At 32.9% G+C, this 24,229-nt stretch overlaps 1 protein-coding gene and 1 long non-coding RNA gene across 2 annotated transcripts; both read right to left on the bottom strand.

Moving 5' to 3' along the window:
- Nucleotides 1-3,041: 3,041 nt before the first annotated feature.
- Nucleotides 3,042-8,241, bottom strand: LOC139501899 (uncharacterized). Its single transcript, XR_011658696.1, has 2 exons — nt 7,893-8,241; nt 3,042-3,160 (listed from the first exon to the last, which is right to left on the bottom strand). It is a non-coding gene; the product is annotated as an uncharacterized lncRNA (long non-coding RNA).
- Nucleotides 8,242-10,927: 2,686 nt separating this feature from the next.
- LOC139502009 (uncharacterized) lies at nt 10,928-21,151 on the bottom strand. The gene is made up of 5 exons (XM_071291328.1): nt 21,125-21,151; nt 20,388-20,591; nt 16,831-16,891; nt 15,630-15,764; nt 10,928-11,064 (listed from the first exon to the last, which is right to left on the bottom strand). Exons 1-5 carry the CDS (start codon nt 21,149-21,151, stop codon nt 10,928-10,930), a joined length of 564 nt encoding a protein of 187 aa, XP_071147429.1.
- Nucleotides 21,152-24,229: the final 3,078 nt, after the last annotated feature.

Genomic DNA, 24,229 nt, shown 5'->3' with positions numbered 1-24,229 from the left:
AGGGCTTTTTGTATTTCTTTATCTTGTGCGTTTGGGTTTATTGACATTGTGTTCCAATCAATATCTGGACAGTTGAAGTCTCCAGTAAGTATGAAGTTAGTGTTTTTATTGGAGATCTGGTCTAGTGATTTATCAAGTTCTTTTATATCTTGCATGTTTCTATGTGGCATATAGAATGAGCCTATTGTTAATTCTTTTTGGTGTTTCAGTTGTATTTTGACCCACTCAATCTCGCACTTTGTTACTAGTTCTGGTTTTTCTACCGCTACGATGTCGTTTTGTACAAGGACAAATACTCCTCCCCCTAGTGTACCCCTGTTGTTTCGGTATGCTACGTAGTTTTCAGGGAATACCTCGCTTGATTTTATGATCTTGGGTCGGGGTTTTTTTCCTGGTTTAACTCCTTTAAGCCAAGATTCTGTAAATAATTTTACATACAGATAAAAATGAATTTTTGCGAATTTTGTATTCATTTGGGCAGTGCTAGAAAGGTGTGAAAATTCTAAAAAGGCTATCAGTATCCCTTGGGCCATTTCAGTTAATTTCTTACAGGTGGGGAGGGATGGGGAGATTTGTTTTTATATGTATCGGAAAAAAACATCATGAAAAACGGCCTATCAGATCTAAAAATTAAGAACTATCAGATGTAGAGTTTCTGTTCATATTGAGTGGATGGGCTTTCATGGATAAAATTGACCTATCCGAATTTTTTTACTGCAAAGGGCATACCCATCAGAATATTGCTGACACTTAAATACAATACAAGATAGTGTATGATACACAACTGTCTAGATACCAAAAAACTCCTGAAAAAAACTGCAATTGTTATACGTGTGCATGTAAAAAAAAAAATTTTAAGAGGGGTCTAAATACAGCACAAATAATATTTTCCAAAAGACCAAAGAAGACTAAACGCATATGACTAACAGGTTGAACATCTGATGTTCTTAAACCCTGCTGACTGCCATTGGCGATTGTCAATTGGCCATTTCAAAATCTAAAGCATCATTGTTCGTACCCCAAAGTGAAAATAACATTACGTCATTGGTTGAATTTCCATTGTTTATATAACGTTTTAAACCAATCAAAACGCTTTGGTGTACGCTTTTGAAAATATTACCCAGGATGCATTAGATTCTGAAACGGCGAATTGAATAGATCACAAGATTTAACAAATGGATCTTTATACTAATTAACTACCAAACATAAAACAATAAACTTGAGGCAAAGATGGCAAACCACATTTGGAGGGTATTATAACTTGCCTCAATTTAGGATAGACTCTTGAGGTTTTTCTGGTTAACAACAAATGGAAGTTTTTAACGACCTTGACTGGCTATACAGCCCATGCACGGTCAATGGACAATTAAGTCAGTTTAAAAGCAGTCTAAGGGAGGTAATTCAATAACATGTAACATACAATGTTGGGTATTTTCAGATATCCTCCCTTATATTTCTTGTAAATTAAGGAATGTAAGGTTTTGGACTAATTGCAAAAAAGGGTGGCGGTAGTAGTTTTCAATATTTTTTCCAAATTTCTCAAATTCCAAATTTTTGAAAAGTTTGAAGAAGAAATCTTTAATTGTGCAATAGATTTGTAAGATCTTGACATTTCTTTTGTGTCAGAAACACATATTATGTCAAAAATTTGATCACAATCTAAATTCAGAGCGGTATCAAGCTTGAATGGTGTGTCCATACTTGCCCCAATTATTAAAGGTTCGACAGCTGCAGTCGTATAAAGCTGTGCCCTGCATAGCATCTGTTTTGGTTTTTTTAGGTTTTTTTTTCTGGCTTTTGGTTTAAGGACTTTTTCTTCAGAGGTTTTTTGTTATTTTAAGTTTTGCTACTCGATAATCCGGTAAAAATACGATTTTTTTGCATAGTAATGGTTTTAAAAGATTAAAATATCACTTTTGTTTGTTCTGAATTTGAGATTTGTACATGTCGTTCTGAGTATATCACATGATTGTTGTGTGGTTTTACTTCTGTACAGGTTATGACGTTGCTGTATGAAATTGAATCTACTCCGAAGTACAACGATCGGTAATAAAAACAAGTGGGAAAAATCGCACATTGAGCATGCTTTTAGTCAAATGAGTTTATTCTTTGAAAATATTGTTGAACATTGTTTGGATCAAGTTTGTCTTTGTTCATTATATAGTACCAGCAAGGTGCTCTTCCTGTACTGTTTTAACTATTGCAGTTTTATACATAATATTTTAAATACTAGTCACACGGTGGGTAAGGTAAAACGTTTTTGTTGGTGATTTGGTCCTGACCGGTGCTGGTGATCATCGAAAATATGTAAACAAAGACGAAAATTATGATTTTTGACGGGTTTTTTTCATAAAGAATGGAAGGAAACAGTTGAAATTTTTTAATTTTGTTTCTTATGGGTTCATTAAAAATGTTACCCCTCTAAACTGTTTCAGTGAGCGTAACACAAAAATGCTTATTTTCAGAAAAATCTAGAACTAAAACAATTAAACAAAAATGATCCTGGAGTCCGCTTTGAAGTTTCTATACCCAAATCTACACGACATGCTGGTCATTTGGCAATAAATTGTTTCTTAGGCATTTCTTAATTCATGTATTCCTTGATATATCTTATAGACATGCTCTATTTATTGTTGCAGACTATATAATGACTACTCGGTTGCATATACGTCCCTACTGTAAGTCTACTTACATTCACTTTAATATAAACATGATAAAATAAAAGCCATAATTGTTTATAAATATTCATTTTTCTTTAATATAGCAGACTTCAACCTTTATACATATTAGTCGCCTTTGATATAAAAGCCTTCTATTTGTTTCCCTCATTATCATACATAGTTGGCAAAAGACGAATGCAGTTCAACGTGTTCGGTCCTTATATATCCTTGGCTTTCAAGTATTCGGATTAGATTGTTCTTGATGAAGGTAAATCTAGAAGAGCGCTTTACTGAAGCGCATGGAATTTATAACGTGTGGTTGTTTTTTTTTTTTTTTTTAATTTATTTTATGAATATGTGATTGTCTTTATTATAAAAGCCTTCAAATTTTATAAATATTTATTTGCCTTTAATTGCCAGCCAACCAGTTGTTGTGTATTTGCCTTTAATTGCAAGCCAGCCAGTTGTTGAATGTGAAATTTTTGTTGTTGAACTTTTCCCTGTAAACAGAAGAAAAAAAATATTAGTCATTGAATAAAATTGAGAAAGGAAATGGGGAATGTGTCAAAGCGACAACAACTCGACCATAGATCAGACAACAGCCGAAGGCCACCAATGGGTCTTCAATGTAGCGAGAAACTCCCACACCCGGAGGCGTCCTTCAGCTTGCCCCTGAAAAATGTATACTAGTACAATGATAATGGACGTCATACTAAACTCCGAATTATACACAAGAAACTAAAATAAAAAATATTATTAACTTTGTAACTTACAAATCAGCTAGTTATCAAACTCTTACTCAGATTAGCAGGATTAACAAATCTTGTAAAACTCTTCAGGTATCAACCGTTCAACGAAGATACTTGGGCACAGGATGTTAACTGCCTAGAAGAAGGGACAATATAAACCACACAAAACCGACCGTATCACACTTTAAAACACACAAAACCAACCGTATCACACTTTAAAACACACAAAACCAACCGTATCACACTTTAAAACACACAAAACCGACCGTATCACACTTTAAAACACACAAAACCGACCGTATCACACTTTAAAACACACAAAACCGACCGTATCACACTTTAAAACACACAAAACCAACCGTATCACACTTTAAAACACACAAAACCAACCGTATCACACTTTAAAACACACAAAAACGACCGTATCACACTTTAAAACACACAAAACCAACCGTATCACACTTAAAATAACAAACAAAACCGTCCTTATCACACTTTAAAAAAATATGCAAATGTTTACACAGGTCTGTCCTAAGTCAGGAATCTGATGTACAGTGGTTGTCGTTTTTTTGGAAAGTTTGCTATAGGTTGCTATAGCTACTTTCCCTAGTCGTCGGCCTCAACTTCCGGTGAGACAGACTATCCCAATGTTCTGCTCCAAGATACTGTAGTACTAGTGTTCGAATTCTGATTCTCGGATATTTTTTGTTACTACTCTTTTGAAAAGATTACAGCTTGAATAAAAAAGGAATGAATGTTCACTGAAAATTCAGATGAATTAAACTTCATTTTGAAATAAGTATCACAAACACTACTTTGCGGATCGTCCATTGGCTGAAGAGAAAATCAAAAGAAATCTACGCGAGATAGCGTTTCAATGATTCGTGAATATTTCATGAATGAACATTTTCCCGCACTATTTTTTTTACTATGTACGATATTTACAACTGTTTATTATTGAATAAGTAAAGGCAGAGTGTATCGAAAGAGTCCGGTATGCGAGAACAAGTTGATATTTGACCAAGTCGGATAATTGACAAGTGATAATGGTTTGATTTATTTTGACAATACACAGGTGATAGGAATATAATAATTGATAATTATATGGCTTATGTCTCACGCCAAAGACGGGTAAAGGTTAATGCCGGCTTTAATAGAAAAGTGCATTGTTTTTGTCAAACTGACATCGATCTGAAAGTTTTGATGCCTAAAATCATTTGAAAACTTTTACTTCCGTTATTTAAATACAAGCTGTTTCACTTTCCAATGTGGGTATAAGGACCTTCACTCGTTCAGCATGCTCAAGTGGATCAAACTGACAACAGAAAAACATTGTCTTAATGACAATTAGTAGTATAGCATCCGTATAATTTAAAAGCAACTGAGCCATCATCTACTTCTTAGAATATTATAGTTCAGTGTATTAAGACCGAGATCAAGATAAAGACAAGTGCAGTAGAAATTATTAAAATGCTTTAATAACATTTGTCCATGTACTAGCAAAATTATTTTCTTAGTGCTTAACATTACAGTGGCGGGTCCAGAACTTTTATCCTCACACTTTTTTCCTGGGGCAGTATGATTCTTTAAGATTGACCTATAATTAACAATGTGTCGTCCTAGCACAGAGGCAATGATTACTAGTATATCAAATAAATGGCTTAAATGTCATTGCCTCAATGGTAATTACACAGCAGCAACTAAAATGTGTTACAGGGTTATACGCACCTCAGATCAACATTGTATGAATCTAGTGTATATAAACTTTTTATTCCTGATGTCATACTACTATTGTTATGCCCCCACTATATTGAGTTTTATCCTTGTTTTTTTTTCTGTAAGTATGTACGTCCCTTACTTGTACGACTACGTCCATACATCCCAAAATTGATTTCTGTTCTCTTACTTTAGTTTGCCTGAACCAAATTTTATGAAACTTATACGCAATGCTTACAACCACAAAACACAAGTCAAGTTTTAATTTGGTTGGCGTCACTTTTACCATTCTAGATGTAAAGGGGTGCAATTTTCAGTATACCCTATCAAGTATAATTATATACCTTTATATATAAGTTTGACTTATAGCTTTCTTCGGTTATACATTTATCAGGTGAACATAAAAACGGTCTTTAGATTCAGAAGTATAGATATATAAGACAAGAATGTGTCCATAGTACACGCATGCCCCATCTGCACTATCATTTTCTTTGTTTAGTGGACCATGAAAATGGAGTAAAAACTCTAATTTGGCATTTAAATTAGAAAGATTATATCATAGGGAACATCTATCTGTATAATACTAAAAGAACGAGGTCCAATTTGTCAGCCGTCATGGGGTAAAAACGACAAATCAAAGAATTCAATTTTATATATATCCAACATAGGACAATGGTGTTGATTAAAAATTACACCACTCTAGACCCTTTTGTTTTCCACATAATTAATATTACCAATAATTAACAAGTTCAGGGTCGAATCCGATACCAATACCAATAGTATATTTATCTGTTACCTCTTACCTTATCTGTACGTTTCTCATCTGACAGGCGCACCACCAAACGGTGTATTTCGTAAATTTGTAAATTTGCTATATACACGGGTCAATTGATTGGACTTCAACATCATCAAAAACTACCTCGACCAAAAACTTTAACCTGAATGGGACAGACAGACAAACGGAAAGAAGAACGGACGACGGACGCAAAGACCAGAAAACATAATGTCCATAAATGGGGCATTAAAAGTGATTTTTGGAAATTGCTGCCGAGACAATGGTTTAGTTTGAAAAATCCAAACTGTGATTAAATACAAATATTTGAAAATATACACGTCTATAACCTATTTGAAATAATACACATATACAGTTGCAAACTTTCCAGAGGTGCTATCCAGCACTTTGATTTTATGTAGTTCATACATGTTTTTCGTTTTTATATAGATTAGACTGTTTTTAACCCCGTTTTAATGGTTTTACACCAGTCATTTTGGGGCCCTTCATAGCTTGCTATTCAGTATGAGCCAAGGCTCCGTGTTGAAGTCCGTACTTAACCTATAATAGTTTTCTTTAAATTGTTACTTGGATGGAGAGTTGTCTCATTGGCACTGATATCACATCTTCCTATATATATCTATATGCAAAACCGACCGTACCACACTTAAAAAAAAGAAGGCGACAGAGATGTCCCGAAAGGAAAGAGACATCACAGTCAGTATTATAGGTATCTTAAAAAAATGAAAATTTGTGAAATCTAGAATTTAACATTGTTTAATAATAATAATAATAATAATAATAAATAATAAATAAATAAAATTCTTTATTTAACGAAGGTAACACATTTAACAGTTACGTGTTAATCTTCCATGAGGCCTTCAAAAACTATTAATACAAATAGAAAACGGACAAAAATACATACAGAATAAAATACATAATACAGTTAGATATAGCAGCTTAAATATAAGTACATGTGCATTCAGTAGAAGAAGAAAAATAATAACGTTTAAACTTCATGCAAAGAGGTTTTACATATTCTTTCAGTTTGCCGTTTGAGAAAACACTATAGCGTCAAACAACTGAAATGTTTATCGTAACTTTATTCCAACCCTAAATAAATGTACTTTTAGATTGCATTTGGTGTGCCAGCAGTTTGTTACAAGTGATCACAAAGCAACATTCGGACATCGTGGATAACAGTTTGATATAAGGGTACATCATGAGAGTATCTGAATAAAGCTTAACTAAGGTTTACCAGATATATTTTATTTTTTTATGCAACAGAAAAGAGTAAAATTAAAAAAATACCGAACTCCGAGGAAAATTCCAAAGTCCCTAATCAAATGTTAAAACACATCAAAAGAATGGACAGCTGTCAGGTACAGGCATTTTCAAATGTAGAAAATAGTGGATTGAACCTGGTTTTACAGCGTTAATAGTTATCAAAGGTACCAGGGTTACAACTTAGTACGCCAGACGCGCGTCTACATAAGACTCATCAGTGACGCTCGTATCAAAAGATTTATAAAGCCTAACAAGAACAAAGTTGAAGAGCATTGAGGATCCAAAATTTCAAAAAGTTGTGCCAAATACTGCTAAGGTAATCTATGCCTGGGATAAGAAAATCCTTAGTTTTTCGAAAAATTCAAAGTTTTGTAAACAGGAAATTTATAAAAATGAGCTCTCACTTGTATGACAGTCGCATCAAATTCCGTTATTTTACAACGATGCGTGAACAAAACAGACATAATCGAACTATTGAGTGAAAAAAACACAATATTGACTAGATGCTGCATAACCTTTAAAACATCTAATTGTATTCTCTTTTCATAGACATTTCAGATATCTGGATAAGAGTGTCAGTCTAGTACAAAACATAGTTTATATGCATATCACATTTTCATGTTCTTTGTCCTTAATGTATATTTAACTTTCCACTGAACGTTAAAAATCCATTTATCAATCCATCTTTAACAAAGACATTTTTCTTACCTGATTTTGTTGTAACTTTTATCTTGTTGACGGTTGTTGTTGCTGATAGAAGGAATAAATAAACAAGTTTAAATTACAAGTACAATGCTCACTTTAATTATGCAATCAGTTCAAATGATATCCTTTTTTTAAGTCTCAGACTGGTGCATTTCCAATTTATAGATATAGGAAGATGTGGTGTGAGTGCCAATGAGACAACTCTCCATACAAATAACAATTTAAAAAGTAAACCATTATAGGTTAAAGTACGGCCTTCAACACGGAGCCTTGGCTCACACCGAACAACAAGCTATAAAGGGCCCCAAAATTACTAGTGTAAAACCATTCAAACGGGAAAACCAACGGTCTAATTAGACTGGTATATGCAGTACATTCGAATTAGGAACATACTATGTTTCCATTTCTACCTTATTTACAAGTTAATAGAGTGAGTCATCTCATCACGACCTCCTCTTTAAATCTAACTATAGGACATGCGTGTTGATCATAAGTGAAGTCCTAACAGCGCCTTTTATGTGTTTACATCCCTGTCCTTTTGTCTCTGATTGAACGTTGTCATACAGGGAATCATACTGCATCTCTTGAATTTTTGCAGTCTATATTCAAATAGTTATAATTCATAGCTACATATATAGACATGTATCATCAATGCAATATGTTGATTTTATAAAAAAAAAAAGAAGATGTGGTATGATTGCCAATGAGACAACTATCCACAAAAGACCAAAATGACACAGAAATTAACAACTATAGGTCACCGTACGGCCTTTAACAAAGAGCAAAGCCCATACCGCATAGTCAGCTATAAAAGGCCCCGACAAGACAATGTAAAACAATTCAAACGAGAAAACTGACGGCTTTATTTATGTAAAAAAATGAACGAAAAACAAATATGTAACACATAAACAAACGACAACCACTAAATTACAGGCTCCTGAAGTCGAAGAACAAAAGCTTTTTTTGCTTAAATATCTTAATAATGATAATTACAGAAAACAATGATAAATAATAAATAAATGATATTGAAGTATGAAATTATTAAATATGAAAAGAAAATGAACAAAGATTAAGTGGAGGCTACTGTTGATATCAGAATGAATCGAAAAAGTGCATGTCTTAGAGAACAATTATTTAAAATCTATCATAGGCAAGAAATAAACGTCTCAACCAAACGCTTATTTTTATGTAAAAATAGTGAATTTTTGTTTTGTTGAAATTAAGAGTTAAATAGCCTAATGGATATAGGGAGATGTAGTATGAGTGCCAATGAGACAACTCTCCGTCCAAGTAACAATTTATAAAAAGTAAACCATTATGGGTAAAGGTACGGCCTTCAACATGGAGCCTTGGCTCACACCGAACAGCAAGCTATAAAGGGCCAAAAAATTACTACGTTAAAACTATTAAAACGAGGAAACCAACGGTCTAATATATATAAAAACGAGAAACACGTATGAACTACATAAACAGAGGACAACCACTGTACATCAGATTCCTGACTAATGACAGGTGCAAGCGTTTTAATGGTACCAAACCTTCTCCTTTTTCTGAAACAATAGTATTACAACATAGAAAGACACATTATAAAATATCGATTGGAAAGCTTAACTCAATCAAAAAAATGACCAGATTTTTTACACCTGCTTCTTTTTTTCCCCACTTCGTCATCTTCGGATGCTGAACCAGGAATAATCACAAGTTCATGATTCAAATTCCTTTTAGAAACCAACTTACCTGAGTTGGTTTTTAATATCGAATTTAACAAGCCCGTTCCTGTATAAACAAAACACTATAATTGTTTAAAATAGACATTTTTGTTCATGTGCAGATTAAGAGGGATACCCCTTTCGTGGGAAACATTTGGTTGATTATATAGGGAATCACTAACTAAAGCGGGCCCCTATTATGGCAGGCAGTGTTCCCCCTTCCTGATTTCTATTTCTTTTTATCATTTATACTAAAATAGACGAGGAATACACATTTTTCCTCATTATAATGATGCATAGTGTAATATATATGTATATTATACTAGTATCAGTATCTAAAACATTGTAGTTTATAGGTTTAATGAATAAAAATGGTTTTTTTTATTATTTGAAAGCGGTCTCCCTTTGACGATTTGATATTCTCAAAGTCGGTTTACGCATATTTGTCATATTTGCGACCATCAATTAAAAAAATGACCCATGAATATCCTCAAATAAAATACTGTAGTGTTATATATATATGATCAAAGGTCGCCGTTCTGTTTCAACAGAGAAAACCACTATACCATATATATACATCTATAAAGGAAAGGTGAAAGATACCAGAGGGACAGTCAATTTCACAGATCGAAAATAAACTGACAAAGCCATGGTTAAAAATGAAAAAAAAATAAAACAGTCAGACGATAGTACACAATTAAGACACATCATAGGAAACTAAAGACTTAGCAAAACGAACCCCACCTAAAGCTAGAAGGGACATCAGTTGCTCCGGAAAGGTAAGCAGATCCTGCTCCACATTTGGCACCCGTCGTGTTGCTCATGTTATTAAAAACCCGGTAAATAGTCTAATTAGGTAGGTCACATTCCTGAAAATGGAAGGGAATTTTGTTACGATTTGCATATCCGATATCATGCGTGAAACGGTTATTCGATTACGGTCAACCAACTCATGATGGCGTCCGTATTATTCACGACGGGATGATTTCAACGTCACCATACGGAACTCTTGGTGTAATAGCTTCCTGGTGAGCAGCAATCCCCTACCAAGGAAAGCATGATAACGGGAATATCTTATCATTAGGAGATATATATTCTGCATGGAGGCGCTGCTGGAATGTTGCTACATAGAAATGGAAAGTTCACAAATGGGAAGCTGAAATCGCCTCTTTTGTCGTAACGTTTGTTTTTGTTTTCAACCGACCCTTATTGTCAATTTCTAGATGTCAAGCTATGAGGCAGAATTGTATACTGGATTATAGTTATGGATATGATAACAAGATAGCCTCTTGAAAATATCCTCCCTTTTATCATGGTGTCTAATTTTTATCAATACTTGCCACATTTTCCACACAAATTAGGACAACTATCTGGTACAAGAAAACAAGCAGCAGAAGTATAGCAGAATGATGAATCAACACATGTACTTGTTGGCTTTGATGTTGTAGCGACTGCAGCTTTGGTTACTGAAATACAGAGAGGTTATCTTATACATATTATATGAAATGCAGTCTGTTGTTTATCTTATACATTTATACTTTATATTGAACATTTTATGATTTGCACTACATTTTCAAGTTTGTTTAAATCAAAAAGTTAAGTGATTTTGTTTAGGGCTAAAGACACTAACACAATACTTTTTTCTAAAAAATATTTGTCCTAGAATTGGTATTCTGGATTGATTCGAGCGCTACTGTAGATGAATTAGGCATCTGACGTATATAATTATTAGATTGGTAACTATTATAAGTTTTCTTTGCAACCACAGATCTCATAAATAAAGGCAACAGTAGTATATCAATTGAGCAAAAACAAATCCGGGTTACAATCTAAAACTGAGTGAAATATATCAAATGTAAGAGGAGAGCAACACACACAGAAACGAACTATAATATTTAGTATATAACAAAGGCCATTTTCCTGATTTGGTACGTTTCGTTACCAATGGTATGAATAACCCAATACTCCTTTGATGGCGTGATTTTCTGTAAATTTACTGTTCTCTAAACTTTAAAAATGATATGGAACACTTGGCATATTTTGTCAGTGGGAAATCATAGACTAAGCCAGATTTGGCCAAACGTTTGATTGTTTTTGTTTTCAATTTTCTATCTTGAACTTTATTATTGATTTAGTCTTCAAATTTGCTTATTCGGGCACCCCTGACTAGTCCTTTGTAGACGAAATGAATATCTGATGAACTGAAGTATAAATTAAAATGTCAAAATCGATCATAATAAATAGAATTTAGAGTCTCTGAAACTGACATTATCTGGATGCCTTGATTTCCGAATTAACAACATTTATGTTATGTTTTGCGGACGTGTTTTTTTTTTCCAGGAAATAATAGGTATTCCGATGTGTATTCTTGTCAACGTGTTCTTTTTCATATAGTAACTTCTAATAACGAATAAATAGAAACTAGCATTATCATTTAGATTATTTGTTTCCTTCAGTTTTAATATTGTCAACCGGAAATGTTTTTGCTCAACCGATTTATAACTATTGCACAGTGGTATACTATTGTTGCCTTAAGGTGGTACCCAACACCTTCACTAAAATTAATTTTGCTCGTTTAATTTTCATAAAATTTCATAAAAGTATTTACTTTGGCCCTTTGACAAAATATAAAAATTTCAAAAAAATGAACCAACCGTTTTATCAGAAAAATTACACTGGTTATATATAGCAGTTTGACAAACACTAATTTTGATCATTGAGAAGCTTAATATTCCCATAACAACACAACGTAATTAAAACGTTCAGCTGATTTTACAGAGTTATCTCCCTGTAGTGTTAGGTACCACCTTAATTGGCATTCTATGATGTATGCTCTTTGTCGTTTGATTGTTTTTTTGTGTTTTTACTCTGGCATTGCCAGTTTGTTTTCGACTTATGAGTTTTAATATCCCTTTCAGTTTGGTATCGTTCGCCTCTGTTTGAGAGACTATTATGAGAGAAAAGTAATATGTTTTGGTCCTCAATGCTCTTCAACTTTGTACTTGTTCTGGTTTTCAAACTTTTAGATCTGAGCGTCACTGATGAGTCTTGTGTAGACGAAACGGGCCTCTGGCGTTATTTATTATAAGCCTGGTACCTTTGATAACTATTTTATCAGGTACACAAATTGTGCTTTACTTGTGTTTTTTCACCCCAACAAAATAGAAAGAAGCATTCGTTTCTTAGTTGGAGGTAAAATAAGCGTTTGGTTGAGATGTTTCTTTCTTGTCTATGATAGATTTTGTTCTCTAAGACATACACTTTTCCGATAGATTCTGATATCAACAGTAGCCTCCACTTAATCTTTGTTAATTTTCTTTTCATATTTAATCATTTCATACTTAAATATCATTTATTTAAATTTATTATTTATCATTGTTTTCTGTAATTATCATTATTAAGATATTTAAGCAAAAAAAGCTTTTCGACTTCAGGAGCCTGTAATTTAGTGGTTGTCGTTTGTTTATGTGTTAGATATTTGTTTTTCGTTCATTTTTAGCTCACCTGGCCTAAAAGGCCAAGTGAGCTTTTCTCATCACTTGGAGTCCGTCGTCCGTCGTCGTTAACTTTTACAAAAATCTTCTCCTCTGAAACTACTGGGCCAAATTTAACCAAACTTGGCCACAAACATCATTGGGGTATATAGTTTTAAAAATGTGTCCGGTGACCCGGCCAACCAACTAAGATGGCCGCCATGGCTAAAAATAGAACATAGGGATAAAATGTAGATTTAAGAGATAACTGTATTGTATTTGAAGCTTTAAGGACGTCCATCGGTAGTTTTACTGTCGCAAATTTAGTTTACCTGGCGACGCGGAGCGGAGACAGGTAAACGGGTATTTGCGACAGTAAAACTACCGATGGACGTCCGCAAAGCTTCAAATACAATACAGTTATCTCTATTCTAATGCAAAACAAGTTTATAATTAAATTTCAATCATTATTTCAGTGTAAAACCTTCATTAAAGAAAATTCCGCGAAAAGATGTTATCTTCTTTGGTCCCTACACTAGGTGACGTCATAGGTATGCTTCCGGCGTCAAACATAAACACCGTGCGTTTTCTCGCTTCTGTGCCGCTTCAGAATGTAATAAAATTTGATAAAAGGAAGATTTTTAGGCGCAACAAGTGAGTTTTGTGTTTATTATTGTAGAAATAACATTTCAATACATTGCGAAATTCAAAATGTCGGCTTCCTTAGTTACAGACAAGGAGATAGAGAATTTTACGCTTGCTGTCATCCAATCAGAACAATTGTTACAACATAATTGCATTAGAATTTGGATTATAACTCTGAAACCGAAGCATTTAGAACAAATCTGACATGAAGTTAAATTGTTTATCAGGTCAAGATCTATCTGCCCTGAAATTTGCAGACGAATCGGACAACCCGTTGTTGGGTTGCTGCCCTGGAATTGGCAATTTTTAGGAAATTATACCGTTTTTGGGCTATTATCTTGAATATTATTATAGATAGAGATAAACTGTAAACAGCAATAATGTTCAGCAAAGTAAGATTTACAAATAAGTCAACATGACCGAAATGGTCAGTTAACTCCTTTAGGAGTTATTACCCTTTATAGACAATTTTTAACCATTTTTCGTAAATCTTAGTAATCTATTACAAAAATCTTCTCCTCTGAAGCTACTGGGCCAAATTAATCCAAACTTGGTCACAATCATCTTTGGTGTATCTAGTTTTAAAAATATGTGGCGTGACCCGGCCATCCAACCAAGATGGCCGCCATGGCTGAAAATAGAACATAGGGGTGAAATGTAGATTCATTTAGAGCAAATCTGACTTGGGTAAAATTGTTCATAAAGTGAAAATCTATCTGTCTTGAAATTTTCAAATGAATCGGACAACCGGTTGTTGGGTTGCTGCCCCGAAATAAGTAATTTGAAGGAAATTTTGCAGATTTTGGTTATTATCTTGAATATTATTAAAGAAAGAGATAAACTGTAAACAGCAATAATGTTCAGCAAAGTATGATCTACAAATAAGTCAACATGACCAAAATTATCAGTTGACCCTTTAAGAGGTTATTGCCCTTTATAGTCAATTTTGACCAATTTTTCGTAAATTTTTGTAATCTTTTACAAAAATCTTCTCCTCTGAAACTACTGGGCCAATTTTAACCAAACTTGGCCACAATCATTATTGGGGTATCTAAATTTAAAAAAAATGTGTGGCGTGACCCGGTCAACCAACCAAGATGGCCGCCATGGCTAAGAATAGAACATAGGGGTGAAATATAGATTTTGGCTTATATCTCTGAAACCAAAGCATTTAGAGCAAATCTGACGAGGTTAAATTGTATACCAGGTCAAGATCTATCTACCCTGAAATTTTCAGACAAATCGGACAACCTGTTGTTGGGTTGCTGCCCCTGAATTAGTAATTTTAAGAAAAATTGGCAGATTTTGGTTATTATCTTTAATATTATTATAGATAGAGATAAACTATAAACAGCAATAATGTTCAGCAAAATAAGATCTACAAATAAGTCAACATGACCAAAATTGTCAATTGACCCCTCAAGGAGTTATTGCCCTTTATAGTCAATTGTTAACAATTTTCATAAGATTTTGTTAATTTTGTAAATTTTTAGGAAATATTTTTCACTGAAATTACTGGGCCAATCGCATTATAGAGAGAGATAAGTGTAGCAACAAGAATGTTCAGTAAAGAAAGATCTACAAACACATTTCAATCACCAAAACACCATTTTGTCATGAATTTAATTGTGTCCATTGTTAATATGCACATAGACCAAGGTGAGCGACACAGGCTCTTGAGAGCCTCTAGTTTTACGTAAATAAGTCCGTTAGTTTTCTCGTTTGAATTGTTTTACATTGTCTTATCGGGGCCTTTTATAGCTGACTATGCGGTATGGGCTTTGCTCATTGTTGAAGGCCGTACGGTGACCTATAGTTAATAATGTCTGTGTCATTTTGGTCTTTTGTGGATAGTTGTCTCATTGGTAATCATACCACATCTTCTTTTTTATATTCATACATTTTGTACATACTTGGTCCATGTTCGCATGTATTTCCAGTATAACCTTTATGACACATGCATGTGTATCCATCATTATTGTTTATACATTTGCCTCCATTTTGGCACCGATTCAGCATGCAATAGTTGTATACGGGCTGATGAATTCCTATTTATTGAATATAAAAATTTGAAAACAAACATTACATCATTCACTACAATTATAAATAATTTAATTTTGGATGTAACGCGTCTTCTGATTGGCTGACGTTATTTTGTTATGAGGCCATAGACATAATTTAGTCATGTGACCGTGACGTCATCAACGTTTTTCATGGTTTTCTACGGTTTAAAATGGAATTTAGAATTAAATTATAAGAAATGACTGTATAAATATCTTTTATGTTATTTCTTCATAGACAGAAACAATATTACAGTCATTCCTTAAGTATTTTGACATTTGTTTGAAAATCTTAAGACGTATTCAATCGGTAAAGGTTACAATATCTGAAAACTGAAATTAGTTTTGGAAATTTTCCTTTCATTGTTTTAGATTTTCGAGCGTCTTTGATGAGTTTGGTGTAGACAAAAACGTAAAAATCGCCTGAGGATTTTTAACATTAATGTAGTAAACCATATATATGTAAACCAATTCAAATTACCGATTAAAAAAAAACCAAAAGAGTAAGTAGAATTCCTGCAGGTACTTAAAACAATAGCTTTTGTTGGGATTCGTGTGGCTTTTAATGTTGTGTCGTTGTTCTCCTCTTATATTTAATGCGTTTCCCTCAGTTTTAGTTTGTTACCCCGATTTTGTTTTTTGTCCATAGCTTTACGAGTTTTGAACAGTGGTATACTACTGTTGCCCTTATTTATCAGTCCTAGTTTTCTATGTTGTACTTTGTGTACTTTTTTTTTCTCTTTTTCATTTTTATGCTATAGCCATTTCATTATATTTTCTACCGATTTGTTTGTTCCACCGTGATATATTTCTCTTTCTATTAATGGTAGAATGATTTTCGTGAATCAGGAGAAGGTTGAAAAAATCTCCGATATGAATGTGTATTTTGTTTATTATTAAGTTTTCTATGATGGGTCATGTGTGCTGTTGTTTGTTTGTCTTTTTCATTTTTAGCCATGGCGTTGTCAGTTTGTTTTAGATTTATGAGTTTGGTATCTTTCGTTCCTCTTTTCTTTGACAACATTTATATTTGTCTCCAGACAAAATCTCTTACCACAACAATCAAGGATTCCACAGTGACCTCGGTCCTTTTTTACCCATATTTGACCAGCAGCCTAGCAAATAAATTACATGTATTACAAAATCAATACATTTTTCTACTCACGATGTTTTCAAGTAAACAGTGGACAGAATATTGCAGAAAGAAAAAAAAAACAATAAAAAATATTTTATACTCATATAATATATAGCACTTTCAAAATTACGCCATTGATGAAACAGAAATAATAGTAAATTATCAAAACCACAGAACTCCGCGGAAAATTCTAAACGGAAAGTCCATCAGCAAATAGCAAAAAAGAAAAGCCAAAAATACAAAACGAATGGACTACAACTGTCTTATTTCTTACTTGGTACAGGCATTTCTTTTTTGTTTAAAATGATGGATTAAACTTGTTTTCACAACTAGAGAAACCTCTCACTTGTATGACAGTCGCATGCAATTTCACTGTTTTGACATGTTTAACATGTTAACTGTCATTCTTTCATATTTGCGCCAGACGTGCGTTTCGTCTACAAACAAACTCATCAGAGACGCTCGAATAAAAAATGTTAAAGGCCAAATAAAGTACGAAGTTAAAGATCATTGATGATTATAACACCACAAGGGGATTTAAATTACTAAGTTGGGACTTGCAGGGACACATACATTGTATACTCAACATAAATATCGGAATACCTCGAATGTCGATACGGTCTGATCCTATGCGTGTTGGAAAAAACTCAATCATATCATGTTGTAAATATACCTTTCTGTTAAATTGAAAAGACATATTAACTTTCATATTGAACATACTAATGACAATCGATTAATATAAAAAAGAAGATATGGTATGATTTCCAATGAGACAACTATCCACAAGAGACCAAAATGACACAGACATTAACAACTATAGGCCACCGTACGGCCTTCAACAATAAACAAAGCTTATACCGCATAGTCAGCTATAAAAGGCCCCGATAGGAAAATGTACAACAATTCAAACGAGAAAGCTAACGGTCTTATTTATATAAAAAAAATTAATGAAAAACAAATATGTAACACATAAACAACGACAACCACTGAATTACAGGCTCCTGACTTGGGACAGGCACATACATAAATAATGTAGCGGGGTTAAACATATTAGCGGGATCCCAACCCTTCCAATAACCTGGGACAGTGGTATAACAGTACAACATAAGAACGAACTATACATTAAATCAGTTGAAAAAGCTTTATTCATCAGATGGACAAAAATACAAGTTGACGTGACCGGGTACTTATACATCCCGACACAAAAAGACACAATGAACAGACACAATGAACAGATCTGAGGGTCAGACTTGGGGTAATTGTAATTGTAATCGTTAATCAGCTGTAATTGATTACAATTTATCAAGTAATCATTGTAATCATTAATCAGCCAAAAATCTGATTACATATAATTTAATTTAATCAATTACTTTTCAAAATACCCTGTAATCCTGATTACTTTATGATTACATTCTGATTACAATAAAAAAAATCTTAAATTGTACATGTGTTTATGGTCAATAAATGAACCTTTTTGTTATTCTTATTTAATTAATATTTAAAATGTTCAGATAGTTTGGTTTACTTTTTTTTATATAAAGCATGATAATTGGTTTGTATACTTCAGTAAAAAATAAACTGTTTTGAAGTATTGAAAAGTCATCAATAGCCTAAGAAGAGACATATAATACAATTATATGTTTCTGGCCTTAGTAAAAGATATTGTACATATATTCACAATTTAAAGATGTACATATATATATATTTGATAATAACTGTTATATTCGAGTAATACTTTTCTTTAACACTTAATTATTATCTTTTGTTAATGTTGTGATTTTTGTCAACTTTAAATTGACAGGTAGGAAACCAATTAAGGTTTTTTTTTTATTGCAATTACCAATTGAGTATAGCTGTAGGACAATATATATGGTAAAAGATAAATCAGACATGTGATCATTTATCTAATTAGCACAAAATTAATTAAAAGTTGGACAAATATCTTGTTTAAAATAAGCAAATTTTTGTATGTATTTGGACTGGACATGTAAAATGCAATGATTTTAAGCACTTGTATTTTGTTTACAATTGGATTAAACTGGAAACTTTATTTCATCCATATTTTAACTTCCATAAACTGCACCTTGAAACAAATATAGATTAAAGTCTAGAATACATGTAGGTCAGAAGACAAACATCAAACTCTTTTTATAAAGCTGTATTCAATTGAAGTCAAAATATTTCAGAGATCAATGATGATAAAGCTCAATGGGTCATAACCAGTGACACAATGTTCATGTATGTATGAAGTAAACTTTTGTGTATTATTAAATAGACAAAAGTTGAAGTTATCATTTTATAATATAGCAAACACAATACTTTCTCAAAAATGCTATAGTTATATATTAAATGTTTATTCAATTACATCATGAATACACAATGTATTTTTTTTTAAATTCATTATAATCAGATGTAATCATGATTACTTTGCCAATGTAATCATTAATTTAATCAGACACTTTCAGAAATGATGTAATCATTAATTTAATTTAATCGTACAAATGACAAAGTAGTTGTAATTTAATCAATTACATTTAAAGTAATCGGACCCATCTCTGCTGAGGGTACTCGCAGTTGTCTGACAGCTACTTCAAAGCCACTAACAACTAATAAAAAAATAATGCATCTAAGACTAAACTATCAATCCGTACACATCCAACATCCAATGGATTTAGTGTAAAGACGTCATAAAAAGCCAGAGAAAAATATGACCTTGTGCAATGCCAAGTTAATTACAGGTATCTACAGAATGTAGATCCATGAATATGTATATGTATATAGCATACTAGTAACATTTAGTTAGCTTTTAATTTACTGATAACAAAATCAATGTTTATACCAATAAAAACAATACTCAATGATCTAATAACAGTGTTAAATAGTTCACCTTTTAGAATAAGTTAATTTCAAGGAGCGACAAGTTTACATGGATCATTTCTAAATTTCCGGGCACGGTTAACATTTCCGTAAAAATGATGGTGTGTTATCCCGTTTGAAATAAGTTTTCTACAGGTACAACCAAACTTCAAAACCAAATCATTATGTCTATGGAAAAATTTAGTAAACATTATCAAGGAGAAAATTAACAGCTTCAATCACCTCATCACACCTCCAGTAAGTATATCTAGCATATTTACCTTTCTCATTAGAGAAGAAGGCTTTAAATGAGTTGCAGCAAATATATTTGCCAAACGACCATTTAATTAAATAGGAAAACTACCATTTTTAATTAAAAATATGATTATTTCAGTGAAATGATCATTAAAGTATGCATAGATCTGACATTTTGTAACTTGGTTGAACTATCTAAAAGGGTAAATCGTACAAGCCTAGATGTATAACATTGTTTTTTTTAAGACAGCATGGTTTTAAAGTTAAAAAAAACTTAGACTGAAAAGAAGAAATTCTTTTCTACTTCTATTTTCACCAACTGACCAAATATCAAGCTGATTTGTTACGTATATTAATCGACTTACAGGATGTCGAATCAAGACGAAATCCTTCCATCCCAAGCTTCCGTGTTTGACGAACAGACACCGCTTAGCATGTAAAGATTCCAGAATTCCATGTCCTCGGAAAGTCCTGTACCAATTGGTTATTATTCCATTAATCGGATAAAAGAAACAAGAATTCACCATCCCAACTGAGGAGACAAACAGCATGAGATATGCCAGGTAAACCTAAACAAGTACAGAAACATTTATTTTAAGTCTAGAGTTTGTGTATAACATTGAGTTTGAATGATGGTCCTTCGTTTTTGATGCGTTTTGTTCTTTGATTTTGCCATGTTATTATGGACTTTCGGAATTGATTTTCCTCTAAGTTCAGTATTTTTAGGATTTTACTTTTTATGTGAATTTCAATGCTTATGGTCATTTATCTGATCAATGCTACTGCTGGTGGAGTTTTTATTTCCCACGGGTATCACAAGCCCAGTAGTCAACATTTGTGTGTTGAAATGAATTATCATTGATATGGTCATTAATATAAATTAACTGTTTACAAAACATTGAATTTTTCAAATACTACTGTTTGTCTACTTCAGGAATAGATTTACTTAGCTGAATTTGGCAAACGTTTAGGAAATTGTTGTCCAAAATGATCTTTAACTCCGTACTTCTTTTGAAAATTTGTAGCTTTTTTTTATTAGATCGTCACTGATGAGTCTTTTGTAGACGAAACGCACATCTGGTGCAAATAAAAATTCTCAAACCTTGCATCTATATTTATCTCTCTTCATTATATTTTTTGGCTCTTTATTCTCTATTCTTTATATTGTTTGGTCCATTATTCTGTTTTATTTATGTGTTACGTAGGTGGTCATATCAGCAGCCTGAGTTCGAATACCGGTCAGGGAAGAACAGAAAAATAGCGTCCGCAAATATAAAGATCTGAGATCGCTGGGCTGATATTTTGTATATACATAATGTATTTTAAAGATTACATAAGTGAAGGACTACCAATATATATACATAAGTACCCAATTATTATCCTTTCAATTATTTCCCCTATTTTTTCTATTCTCTGTTCTTTTAGCCACTATTCTTCACTTTTTGCCCTTTATTTTCTATATTGTATTTAGAGTTCAATACAGCAAGAAAATCACGCACCCGGATTCAATACAGCAAGAAAATCACGCACCCGGATGCGTGCTTCAGCTGGCTCTTAAGCAAAAATGTGTATTAGTTTAATGTTAATGTATTTAACTCCGAAATATATAAAAGAAACTAAAACAAAAAATCATACAAGACTTATAAAGGTCAGAGACTTAGGTCAGGCGCAAAAAGGTTGTTTTGTTGTTTCTACTAATTCCTTTCTTATGTTAATAATTTGAAACAATATAAACGTTGATGACTGTGTACAATCAAAGGGTTGGTGCAAATGCTAATTAACGTTAAGTCCGTGAGTGTGTCACCTGCCATGTAAACAGATCTTTTTCGGTGACACGCAAACTCATTAATATGATTATCATATGCAAAATTACTGTTTATAAAATTTCTAATTTTTCAAACAGTTGTGTTTCACATCCTCCAGTCTTAATTTGGTACAACTTTCCTTAACCCGTAATTTTTCTTCTTCAGAAAACGCCAATAGCAAGCCTGGAATATGACAGTTGATTTCCAGTCGTTCAATTAGTTGATTGATTTAGGCGAGCTTTTGGTAGTGTCATATTTTAGGAACTTCTCCCTTTTTTATTCAATTCTGAATTTGATATTTTGAGTTTATACAGTTTTTATGATGCCGAAAGCTCCATAGGTATTATAAGGGTAAACATAAATTAATTTACAACTGGTACCATATAAACCATAATGTAATTTTCGCGTTAGAATTTCCCCTCTAAGTTTGGTGTTTGGTTCATTTTATGTTCATTTCACATGTCGTGTTACCTAATTGAAAAGCTTATCACAAGACTATTGAGAAACCTAAGTTACAACGAATAAGTACATGTATGCCTAGTTTTTCACTCACTTTTGTCTTGATGACACTTTGACTATTTGACTGATAAGGTGTGATTTAACCTAGTATAATAACCCTTACCACAGATTCAATGACACTTATATCAATTCAATTCAAAATATGTATTGTCATATAAACTCTTAACAATAAGTGTGTGAAAAATTATACAAAACATGCAAAAAATCACAAACAATACAATAGGAAAACACATTCATCAAACAAAAAGTAAAAAATTGAAAAAAAATATATCTATATAATATATATATAAGTACGTCTGAGCCAGTGACAACTCTTCAAGAGATTTATCAATCGGATCACCAGCAGTGATAGTGATACATGGCTGTGTACATAATGTATATACAACTCGTCTAAACACCAACCCAACAATGTTAGATCTGTAAATTTGCTTTCGCAATTTTTTCGTTCTTCCCTCGCCGGGATTCGAACCATTGCTACTGAGATATCGTGACACCAAATCGCCTGCACTGTAGCCGTATTTCACAACTGTGAAACCTTGATGTTTGGACATGTTTTCCCTCTCGACGTGTCTGGATTCCAGACTGATGCCATAATCGATGCTGGTCATATCGAAGCATCCTGAATCGTTATTTTTGTATTTCGTACAATGCCTTCACTGTATATTTATGGATTTGAGTGATTTTAGCATTGGAAAACTACTATTGCCCTTATTAATATCTAGAGTAAATATCAAGTTTCAATAGTTATCAAAGGTACCAGGATTATAATTTAGTACGCCAGACGCGCGTTTCGTCTACATAAGACTCATCAGTGACGCTCATATCAAAATATTTATAAAGCCAAACAAGTACAAAGTTGAAGAGCATTGAGGATTCAAAATTCCAAAAAATTGTGCCAAATTCAAATTCAATCCTGGTCAATCCTGGTATCTAGGATGAGTTTATTTACAACCACTGGGTCGATGCCGTTGCTGATGGAGTTTAAATTCACCGAGGGTATCACCAGCCCAGTGGTCAGCACCTCTGTGTTGACTTGAGTTATCATTTGAGTTATCATTGATATGTTCATAGTTATAAATTTACTGTAAACAAAAGTTTGAATTTTGGAAAAAAAAACCAAGGCTTTCTACCCCAGGAAAAGATAACCTTAGCTGTATTTGGCAAAAATTTAGGAATTTTTGGTTATCAATGATGCTCTTTAACTTCGTACTTTATTTGGCATTTTAACATTTTTTTTCATTCGAGCGCCACTGATGAGTCTTTTGTAGACGAAACACCTGCCTGGCGTAAACATAAAATTTCAATCCTGGTATCTATGATGAGTTTATTCATATAGTCTTATTTAGTCCAAACGTTCTTCAATAATTATGAGGGAATATTACTGCACATAAAACGATCATTGTTACTTAAAAGTTCTATGTGACATTTGAGTATAACAAGTCCAGTATTTTAATTAATGACGAACGGTAGATTCGAATTTCAAATGTGAGATTTTGATTTTATGATATCTGGTTTCAAAATAATCAAACCATTGTATCATTAATACAGGTTACTAAGAAATTGAAAAGAAAGAAACCTATAAGCAATTTATTATGTATTGTATGGATACTTTCCGTTTTGAATTTTCCTCGGAGTTCAGTATTTTTATGGTTTTACTTTTTACAACCCTGGAACTTTCTAGCCTACCTTTTAAAAATAGCTTGTGCAGTTGAATATCTCTTTTGATCTTTTGAGTTGTTTTTATTAGAATTGTTTTTATCAGTTTCTTCTTCTTTATTTCCCCGAGGGTATTACCGAACTCCGAAACAGCGGTTACGTCCTCTTTACTACGCTACGTTGACTTGATAGTTTAGCGAAGCAACGTCACCACTGTTTCGGAGTTT

Source organism: Mytilus edulis, chromosome 13 (assembly GCF_963676685.1).
Source record: "Mytilus edulis chromosome 13, xbMytEdul2.2, whole genome shotgun sequence".
NCBI classification, from domain to species: Eukaryota; Metazoa; Mollusca; class Bivalvia; order Mytilida; family Mytilidae; genus Mytilus; species Mytilus edulis.
This window is presented reverse-complemented; position numbering and strand designations above follow the sequence as displayed.

What these genes read in the sequence shown, in the direction of transcription:
- LOC139502009 (XM_071291328.1), bottom strand. Translation starts at nt 21,151, where the DNA reads ATGAAGAGAGATAAATATAGATGCAAG. An exon ending in TCGTCTTGATTCGACATCCT is followed by an intron (nt 16,892 to 20,387) that starts GTAAGTCGATTA and finishes TTTATTTGCTAG; the next exon opens with GCTGCTGGTCAAATATGGGT. An exon ending in TACATGCGAACATGGACCAA is followed by an intron (nt 11,065 to 15,629) that starts GTATGTACAAAA and finishes TCTGTATTTCAG; the next exon opens with TAACCAAAGCTGCAGTCGCT.